Source organism: Festucalex cinctus, chromosome 16 (genome assembly GCF_051991245.1).
Source record: "Festucalex cinctus isolate MCC-2025b chromosome 16, RoL_Fcin_1.0, whole genome shotgun sequence".
In the NCBI taxonomy this organism is placed as follows: Eukaryota; Metazoa; Chordata; class Actinopteri; order Syngnathiformes; family Syngnathidae; genus Festucalex; species Festucalex cinctus.
The window spans coordinates 13,378,133-13,388,941 of NC_135426.1; the positions used below are offsets into that span (position 1 = coordinate 13,378,133).

At 40.4% G+C, this 10,809-nt stretch overlaps 1 protein-coding gene across 2 annotated transcripts in view; it reads right to left on the reverse strand.

Moving 5' to 3' along the window:
• The window catches only part of efnb3b (ephrin-B3b), an 82,212-nt gene extending 77,096 nt beyond the window's left edge, over window positions 1–5,116 (reverse strand). For both annotated transcript variants that reach the window (XM_077500587.1, XM_077500586.1), the window contains exon 1: window positions 3,936–5,116. In XM_077500587.1, the coding sequence (XP_077356713.1) occupies window positions 3,936–4,051 (116 nt within the window). In that variant the 5' untranslated portion in view covers window positions 4,052–5,116. The remainder of the gene's footprint in view (window positions 1–3,935) is intronic.
• Between the last annotated feature and the right edge of the window lie 5,693 nt (window positions 5,117–10,809).

Below are 10,809 nucleotides of genomic sequence, written 5' to 3' on the forward strand. Positions count from 1 at the left end.
GGAACCACAGAGCTGCCAGTTCTCTGAGGGCTTCATGCCGAGCTGATCAAAGTGCTGGTTCGGCCCAAAAAGTTTCTTTAAAAGCTTACTGGATTTCACCCGGTTGGACCTCCTGCAGCTGAACGTGGCGGGAGGTGTCAGAGATGAGGAATGGGAGGTTTTACCCGGTCGCATGTGGCCAGGAAGCGACTCGCTGCGGTTCCGACCCGAAGACAATCAGTCACTCTGTCTGTCTGCTTCATCTGAACCGAGCAGAACTCGCGACCGCACTTGCTCTCCTCTCCAGATAGCGGGTCCTCCTCTAACTCGACTGGCGAGTTTCACATACATGACACCTCTAAATATTGCTGAACCGTTCGCGGTTGTGGTACCTCAAAACAAAACAAAAACAAAAAAGTGGCTTGAAGCTGTTTATTTTCACTTCCAGTTAAAGTTTACTGTCATGTTGTGTATTTAAAACAACCACATTGCTTGGCCTTACTCTGCTTATCTTAATGTAAACAAACAATGCAAAATGCCAGTGGCATGCTAACGGTTAGCATCGATAGTCACAGTTGGATTGCAGCATTAAACTGTTCAATTCTTTTGAATTATGTTATGTTTTCATAAACTACATTATATATGTCACCTATTATGACACTATTTCCACAATTTTTCTGGTAAAATCTCCCTCTCATTTTCTCCCCCGTTGTTGTTTGTAGTAGAAACACTTAGCCTAGTTAGCTTGTCTTTTATCCGGTGCCAATTAGCAGGCGATTAATGAATTATTGAGGAACTGGAAGCAGTAGGGAGGGGGATTAACCTAACGTCTCCAGGAAGGGCATCGTTGTACTACAACTACGTGAGGAGACCACCTCTAGCATCCATTTAAGAAAGTAGCGACCTCCCACCTCTGTTTTTAAGAAGTCACATCATGTCAGGGGGCAACGAGAGGCACCATTACGTCATCTCGGCAATCTATTTGTGCACATTAATTCATCTGAATGAGTCATTAAAGGCTGTTCGGTGTGATCTCATCACTCTCTATTAAATTCCAGACCAACCCACAAAATAGATATAAAGTATATGGCCCTGTTTCCTTACAGATGCTAGCCAGACAGGACCAGTACAGTACAAATTTCATAAATAAATTAGATGAAACGCACACATTCTTGCTTTTTACCTCAAATATTATGAGTAATATAACGTACTTAAATCGATCAAGCTATTTTACAACACGGTGTGCATTTTAAAGACAGTCAAAAAGACGCTCATTAAAACTTATCGGATTATACCATCAATTAACTGGGCAAATTCTGCTTCCGACAAAGCCAAGCACAACTTGGCTCACTCAAAAAGACTTAAAACCTCCCACACACCTTCCCATTAACAGTTTTCTTCACTTTCATCCTATACTGTATGATCTCACCAGCGCAATCATTGTCCATAAATAAAACAAGACTGGAAGAAAAAGTTGGGCGCTGGTGTGGGACGGCGAGGATTCCATAGGTGGACAGAGCGAGCTTCAAAGCGGCGCATCAGGAGGTCTGGAGGTTAACAACGTGACAGTCCATTTAATACACCGACCTGACGTGAGGCGCGCGTGATGGAGTCGGACGACTGCGTCTGCTCGCCTTGAGTTCAGAAGTCCAAAGCATTAAAAAAAAAAAACTTGTAAAACTACAGAATTAAATTAAGTATAAAAGTAAAAAATATTATTTTACTGTCAAATATATACAATATAAATCATTATTTTAATCAAGAGCTAGCTATTGTGGGCTCAACGTTGATGCTATTCAAACTGCTATCTTCAGTAGCAAAACGATAGCTTTGCTAACGTCATGAACTGACAACAAAAAATGCTAAACTAGCTAGTTAATGATCACAACTGAAAAAGTTCAGCTGCTTGTGTGTGTTTTTTTCAGATTGGGCAGACAATTTTTGAATGCCAGAAGCTGAGATGTGTTGGCGCAAGTTTTATTTGCTCAAAATGCTAGTTGCGTTAGCTAAATGATGGCTTTGCCAACATTGTGAACAGACTATTTTTGACTGCCAGCCGGCAGTTTCTTCACCTGGTTGGTTGACTTTTCCTTTTCTCTCTTTTATGAGTTTTCGACATCAACAGTAAGTCTATTTTGACAATAGAAAACAGACAAATCTTTGCGTTCAAATGTTCAAAGTCATGAGAAAATCAATACTCGAGGTACCTGAAAAACAAGATTAGTAACAAAATATTTGTACTTGCCACCACTGGCTGTAAGCACCGTAAAGCGTGCCTGCCTCATCACTACAGCTCTAACACACAACACAGCATGGAAAGGGAAAGGCAGAAAGTGCATGGATGTGTGTAAAAAAGAAATAAAGTGAAGGACGGACTAAGCTGATTAAGTATGAATGCTAAGCTTTTGTGAAGGCACACAATGGCGTACAACAGGCTTTGTACTTTGCATATATGAGCAACCCCTTTGCAGATGACAGAGTGTGGCGTCAAAGCCTCGCACCCCCACTAATTGCCTTCCAGGCCACCTTACACTAAACTCCATTAGGGAGTATAGCACGGAGACACCTGTACCGGCCTGGAAAAAAAAAAAAGCCTGCTAGCAGTTAGCTTCACCACAAATTCAGAAATGCACCCCCTTTTGGCTCCACGTCCAACCCTGTGGGCTGAATCCACCCACTGCTGACAACAAAAACCCTCATTAGAGGCTTCATGCCTGGCTCCACAATGGGAGGGGGGCTCCCGTACACTGTTGCATCCCGCACGGGAAGAGGAGAAGCCGGGCTGGCCGTAGCCTCCAGCACATGAACGCAATACTAAAAAAATAAATTAAAAAATAAAATAAAAAAAGACAGAGTGCGCCTGAGTGTGAATTTGTGATGCGATGTAGAGCACCAGTAGCAATGTTCAAAAATGTATTCAACCATTTACAATTTGTTCCCCAAGACAAAAAGACGAGAAGTGCACTTGCATTTCTAACAAATTCCCACATCTTGGTTATTCTTTGGCCCATGACCATAAAATGCCTTGGAGGAGGTAATGCTGCTCGGTTTTTAGAAGTTTAGTGGTGCCTTGAGTTGAATCAATACAACAAATCATCTTTTTCCATTCAAAAGAATGAAAATTCCATTCCACCTTGGCCATCTGGGGGTAGTATAAGACAGACAGTCGGATGCACAGTTTATTGAACTGCTTTCTGCTCATCAGTATGGTACTAGTATTAGTCATTCTTCGCAGAGGATAAAGAATAAGGGATTGTGAGCACTGTTATGTCTGTCACTCTGTTGCTTAAAGAGATATAGCACCACGGCATAGACACTATTTAACTTTAGCATCAAGCTACCTGACTGGAAGTTTAAGCTATGTGGTTCTTTTAATACCATTGCACCTAACTCTTTGTCTTATGCTTTGTTTGACAGATTTCAACACTTTTTTTTTTTGAAGAATTTGTTCACTAATTTGTGTCTGCCAAATCGGTCAAACACAGCGCGCATACTAGAGTCAAATGATTAGAAACACCTCCAACAATAGCTATTGTGCTGGATATGCCATTAGACTGTGCAGGTGTTCTGAGCATCTGCTGTGCATTCAACTGTCTCAAAGGCAAACAAAAAGCAGGAATGTTTTTCGAGCAAAGAGGTGTGTGACAATTTTTAACTTCCGCTTGCTGACTTGTTGCATTCAAAAGGAATTTCAACTGCCAGAGGGGAGACTTTTTCTCTCTTAGCCAAACAGCTCTTGGAAATTCAGCGGTACTATTTCTGACCCTCAAAGCAACCCTCCGCGGATGGCTTTTAAAAGGATAAACGTGATATTTGGACTCCCTGACATGACATTAAAAGGATTTTTGATTCCACTTCTGTCACCACAGGTGGCAGACCCAAGGCTACTAGAAAATGATTTAACTCTAAAATACAAACCAAAGAGCCAAAATATGTCAGTGACAGCGAATCCTTACCTCTCATTGAGAGAATTCCAGTAGATGGGCTCCATGTTGCTGGCTGTGGTTCCCAGTAAATCCAGTACAAACGCCAGCAGGACCCACAATCCATTCACACTCCATAGACGTGCCATCTCCAAATTCGGAACCACAGGTGGTGCTGCCAAAAAGAAAATAAAATAAAAAGAAGACTTCCAAAACTGGAGGTGAGTCAGAACCTCATGGGGTCAGGATTCAGTGAGATAAATGAAGAAAGGGGTAAAAAAAAAAACTTTCTGGACTATTTCAGCAGCATTCCCATGACTTCCACATTAATGTGCCATTCGTGCTCCTTTTGCACACACAAAAATTGGCGTTGGTCCAGGACGCAAATAGAACTCCAGCGAATCCAATGTTGTCAAATGAATCACAAGCCAGCAGCGATTCTCTTCTTGTGCCTCAATTGTCTCAGTTTCGAACAACGCTCCCTTGTTGTGTGTGCACCCTCTCCCATTACCTTGCCCCGATGCCTCATACAACACACAATACAAACAAAATGCACATTTGGATTTTTTTCTTCTTCTTCAAAATAGACTTTAAAGGCGAAAATGTGCCACCGGACTCCACATCTCCACGCTTATTAAAGATTTGTCAAGTCCTGTCGGTGCACATCACAATTCCAGACAGCTGTAAATCCACGAATGCTCAATTCTCAATTTGAGAATTCAATGAAAGAATGGAGAAAGAATCCAAACGTGGTCAGCTGGGAGCGTCAATTTCAAGAGTTAAAAAAAAAATAAGCATCCACACTTTGCTTAGGAAAAAAAACTTATGAAGTGCTTTAATTGGAAAAAAAAAAAAAAAGAGATAAAGAAGCAAGCCTGGGTCCAATACGTGTGTGAGAGATCCGGTCCTACTGGCTGGCAAAACAGCACGACGACGTCACGATCCCAACACCGGTCCGACCTGCACGGAGGCTCGCCGCGTACTGACAAAACCGCCAGGACCCGGGCCGGAACACCAGAACCGAGCGTGGAGGGGGCGAGTGGAGACGCAGCACTTGGGAGCAAAAACCCCGTTCTTTGACTGGGAGGCGGGGCGCACCGAGCCAAAACAATACATTCAGGCGTAAAAAAAAAAAAAAAAAAAAGAAGAAGAAAAGAAAGGAAAAACGGAGGGATGTCGTAAAGTACCTCTCTGGGTTGCTCGCACACAAATTCTGATTCGGACCTCTGGTCTCGGATGCGCTTTATTTTCCTATAGGAAAAAAAAATAAAAAATAAATACAAAATGATCCTCGATGGAAGAGCAAGAGCGCCCCTCCACCACAAAACCTAAAAAGACACTCCAATGCTTTTTAGTTATCTCTAGAAAAAAGTGACATTATCTATAATCCTTGCGTGTTGTTGAAAAATTGAAATGTGCAAATAGTCTAAAAGCAAGGAGAGGAATGTGATACACACGCTTGATAAACACCATGCACAAAACAAAACTTGTCTATTTTGGGGTGTTACAAGGTCGCCAATTCATCCAAATTCATCAGAATGAACCCGCTCGGGGTTAAAGTTGTACATACACACAAATTAGGGATTCTACTGCCATCATGTGGACAAACTCAGTACAGCTGCATTCAAAACAGACGACAGACAGGTAAGCAGGTAGAAAGGTAGGTGGTGGAAAGATTTGTACCTATATCTTTATTATCAAATTTCGTATATTCGTTAAATATTTTAAACAAAAATGAACCCACCCTAACCTTTTTTTAAAACACAAAACATGTTGGTTCTCAAGTGAGTCTGGCTGCCTTGACCTCCTTTTTGCGGGCCGACCTTCAACTCTCCTCCATGACTTCATCCCCTCCCTGGCGACTGTGGCTGCAGGGCCTTGTACCTTGTACACAAACACACAATCAGGAATGTCTCCTGCTGACTATCATCCACAGCAAGATGAGTGCAGCAACACAAAAGAGTTCTAACGGGAAAACACACCATGATGGGAATGAAACTCACACTGAGATTGCTACACGAATGTGTGAGTCAGTGTCAGCGCACAGCACCCTCGCCAGCCTCGTAGCTGATAGATCTCAGCTGCACGTCTTTATCCTTCAGCATCAGTCTGTTCCTGTGTGTGTTTGTGAGCTTCATCTCGCTCACACGCACACACTAGCAACAGTGCCACGGAATAAACACAAAAGCTATCTACAAAAGTTTGCTTTTTATATTTCCCAAGAGCAGTTATAGCAAAATTGTCCCCCCCAATATGAGCCTCTACCAAATGGCTGCGTGTACCTAATTATGTGGCCAGCGAGTGCGTGACCCCGTCAACTCTGGATTCATCCTTGATTACGCCTCCCTTCGTTTTTCTCGTCCTCCCTGTTGTCTTTGTACCTACTATCCTCCCCCGAGGCGGTGGCGGTTGCTAAGCAACAGCCGCCTGAGAGCAGCAGAACAGTACCCCCCCCTCCTGCTCCCCCTCCACCCTCACTCCAAAACCTCACTTCCCATCCGAGCCTGTTGCTCCGGAGGACCTCGACTATTACGTGCCGGGCAAAAGGTGAAAACATCGAGTGGTCGGTTAACATTTCCAAAGCAAAGGTCGACAGATGTCTCAGATACGGACCACGTGGTGTTCGTTAATGTAATGCTCTTTAATTGCTTTCAAACTCGGATGTTAAACATTAAGTATTTGGGCCACACTGAAAAGATAAGATAATGACGAGATTGAAGCCATTAGCAGAAACAAATTGTACATTTTCAAGGTTGAAGTCATGATAAGACACACATCATTTGATATTTGTCATAGCGTTACGAAAATAAGTTTATACTCATGAAATTAAATTTGCAATATAAGAATAAAGTAAAAAAAAAAAAAATCACCATTTTATAAGAATAAAGGCAAACATGTTTGAGGGGAAAAAAAAAAAGTTGTATTTTCAAGAATAATGTCATGTTATAATCGGCACATATTTTCGAGAAAAAAAAAATTTCACGATCAAAGTCATAATTAACTCATTCACTCCCAAAGACGTATTTATACGTTTTTTAGGTTTTTGTTTGCTAGAGTTTTTGTATGATGGCTTTGATGCAGTTTCTGACCTGAAGTGGTCACTTAAAGTGACAGTAGTTATTACAAAAAAAAAAAAAAAGTGTGCTTCATCTGTTTCATTCATTTTTATTTTTTTTCTAACAACTACCATCACTTTAAGCTTCCACTTCAGGTCAGAAACTGCATCAAAGCCTTCATACAAAAACTCTAGCAAACAAAAACCTAAAAAACGTATAAATACGTCTTTGGGAGTGAATGAGTTAATATAATGAATATTTTTGAGGTTGTCCATTTTCAAGATTAAAACTATGAGAATAAAGTTATTAATTTTAAGATTTAAGTCATGATACGGGAAGTCAAGTTTTTAAAAAGTTGTATATAGTGTTCCCTCATTTTCTGCTGCTGTTAGGTTCCAAAAAATACCCGCAATAAATGAAATCTACGGAAGTGTAGAGCTGCCAATGTGGAGTAAACATTTTTGGCTGGTGAGTATGTTTGAACATAGTCGCAAATACGTTTGAACATAGTCGCAAATACGTTCAAACATACTCGCAAATATGTTCAAACGTACTTGTAGGCTACATGCTACAAAGTTAGCATCCCTTCCCATAATGCCACGGGGTATTATTTGCGCATGCGTGAGTGACAACAAAACCCAATTTTTTAGGCATTTGGGCCACATTACCAATTAATTAGAAAATTAAGTAGACAAAAAGTGTTTATTTGTAACTTTTACTATTTATTATGTTTGCCGTCCACGATTTAGGTTCTACCCTGATTTAGGTAATACCCTGTGGCATTATGGGAAGGTATGCTAACTTTGTAGCATGCAGCCTACAAGTACGTTCGAACATATTTGAGACCATGTTGGAACACATTTGCGAGCATGTTCGAACGTATTGAAATATGTTCGAAAATATTTGCAACTATGTTCGAACACATTTCAATACGTTCGAACATATTTGCGAGTATGTTCGAACATACTCGCCAGCCAAAAATGTTTACTCCACATTGGCAGCTCTACGCTTCCGTAGAAATCCGCGAAGTAGTTTGCTTTATGTTTTACATAATTGTTTTAAGGCTCTAAAACCCCTCAACACACAGTTTATCCACTTTTCTCATCGAGGCATTTACATTTTCTTACATTTATCTCTTGTTTAAACATTCTCATTGTTAAAAATTCAAACATTTTATAAAATAGGTACTTTACTGTAAAAAAAAAAAAAAAAAAAAATGCATGCAAAATTGCACTAAAAAAAATAAAAAATCTGCGACAGACACAGGCTGCAAAAAGTGAACCGTGTTACAGCGAGAGAAGAAAAACACAACTACTAAATATGCAACTACTGTATGCTCTTAATATTACGACTTTAATCTGAAAGTCCAATTTGTTTCCCAATTGAAGCAACTCATGTCTGTATTTTTTTTCCCTGACATGTTGGCCATTGGTTCACACAAAAAAAGTATTGGAAGTTCTTTAGGCAGTATGGTCAAAATGATCTGCCTTGCAGTTGGCTGAAAATGTCCTTACTTTGAAGGTGTTAGAGTGCCCCGTTGCTTTGGTGTGCCTGTAGATGACTGAAAGGTAATTCAAATGTATTTCTTTTAAAAGTGGCTTGCATACAAGTCAACATAATCACTAGCCAATTAAAAAAAATCGTAAAGTTCACATGATCAGGTGCACTACATATTTAAAAAAAAAAAGCCGTTTAAAAAAATAGAAAGCTTCTCGCACAATTGTCCTCATTTGCATCCTTGTCAAAGAAAAGGTTTTGTGATTGGCACAGTCTCGCCTCATGAAATTTGGAATTCAACTCTGCATGTTTGAATCCTCCTCACTCTGCTCCTCGGCGGGGGGTCCGCAGGGTCCGGCCCACCACAAGCTCAGGCCGTTGTCGCGGCGGGTGGCGGCAGCGGTCAGGGTCGCCGCCCCGTCGCCTTCCTCGTCTTCCGAGCAAGATGACGACGACTCGCCCTCGCCAGGGCACAGGAACTGCCGCTGGCCGCTGGAGGTGGCGACGAGCGGCATGAATGGATGGATGCTGCACACCCAAAATGGTGAACGTTAGTTTGTTTACTTGGATCCAAATATACAAACATTTGTTTATTCAAAATAAACTAGGGCAGTACACTGGATGAGACAGGAAGTAATTAGTTACTTGGTTTATTGAATATAATAAAAAATAATAAAAAAAAAAAAAAAAAAAAGTTAACTCAAGTTGACATACGTCCATGCCTTTTTTTACTTCATGAAATAATTGGTTAACTCTAATAAAATTAATTAAAAATTTTAAAAAATGAGAATGATTTATTTTTCAATTTTTATTTTTAGATTTCAATGCAAATATTTAAAAATATAAATATTTAAAGCACAGGTGTGCCTCGCAGTTATGAATTAGTAAATTGTAATTTTTATGAGATTAAAATTGCATATTGTAGAGAAAAAATGTAATTAATACTGCAATGTTACTGTAAACGAATAAAGTTGTGTATTTTTTTGTGATTGTGTACTTTTAGGAGAATACATTTTTTATTTTTGAGAAAAATACATTTAAGATTGTTGTAATTCTACAAAAATAAATTTCCATATTTTCAAGAAAAAAAAAAGGTTGTATATTTGATTCGTCACAATTTTACGCAAGTAAAATTCCCAATTTTTGAGATTAAATTAAAAATTTTACAGGAATAAAGTTGCACACTTTTAAGACAAAAGGGTCGTATAATAATATTAAAATGAAAGTTGTCATATTACAAGAATAAGTGCTTATTTTAGAGTCTAAAGTTGTAATTTTACAAAAGTTGCATAAGGGGAAAAAAGAAAAATTTTGAGGTTCAAAGTTTATCCTACAAATGGCATGGCTTATTTGTCCATTTTAAAATATGCACAACATTTGGTCCACCTGTGCCAATACCTGATTCCATTTGTGCAGTCCAAGTGTGCCTGGAACTTGAGATGAGGCTCCAGTAGCTCCTCGCCCCCTGCAGGGGTCTGGGTGTCCCACACTGACACCACTCCCTCCGTGTCCCCGCTCAGCAGGTACCTGCCCGACCTGGCAAGAGCACACACACACTCATGGGAGGGGGACCTCTTGTGGCTGGAGAGCGACGGTGGCCAGGTGTACACTTACGGGTCCAGGTCGAAGTAGATGCGCTGATTGGTTGCCACATTCCTCTTGAGGGAGAACAAGACCTGACCGGGCTCTCGAAGGTCCCAGCACAGGATCTCAGGATCCTGCACATGAATTATCGTTTGAAGGCTGGAAGGGAATTCCTTATTCATTCCCAAAGGCACATTTAACTCATTTACTCCCAATGACGTATAAATATGTTTTTTTAATGTAAGGGTCCCCAAGACGTATTTATACGTTTTTTTGTTGTTGTTGGGTTTTTTATGCTAGAGCATACAGAAGGCTTTGATGCAGCCTCTCAACTGCAAAGAACGGTTGCAGAAATGGTAGTTATTACACAAACGGCCAGCAGGTGGCAGCAGATCAAAGGAGATCAACCTGGGCCATGTAGAAAAAAAGCTCAATTACTTACAATTTTAAATAGATTTGTGAAAACTGATGAAACTTAGCTCTCTTCTAATGCTAATTGCTGCAAAACGGAAACAGATAGAAACATACTTTTTTTATTCCAGATGAAAGAAGACACTTTAATCTTTCTTTTGGTAGGTTCCATGCTTTTATAGCAATTGAACACAATATTCTGTGGGCCTTGCAAAATCGGTCAAAATCCAGTAAAACAGCCGGGGAGCGAACGGGATTGCTTCTGTGAAAATGGCTGGGAGTGAATGAGTTAACATGGAAATGGCGTGGATCTGTTTTCCACATCAGTCGCGCATACCTTCCGGCCGCCCGTGTACAGG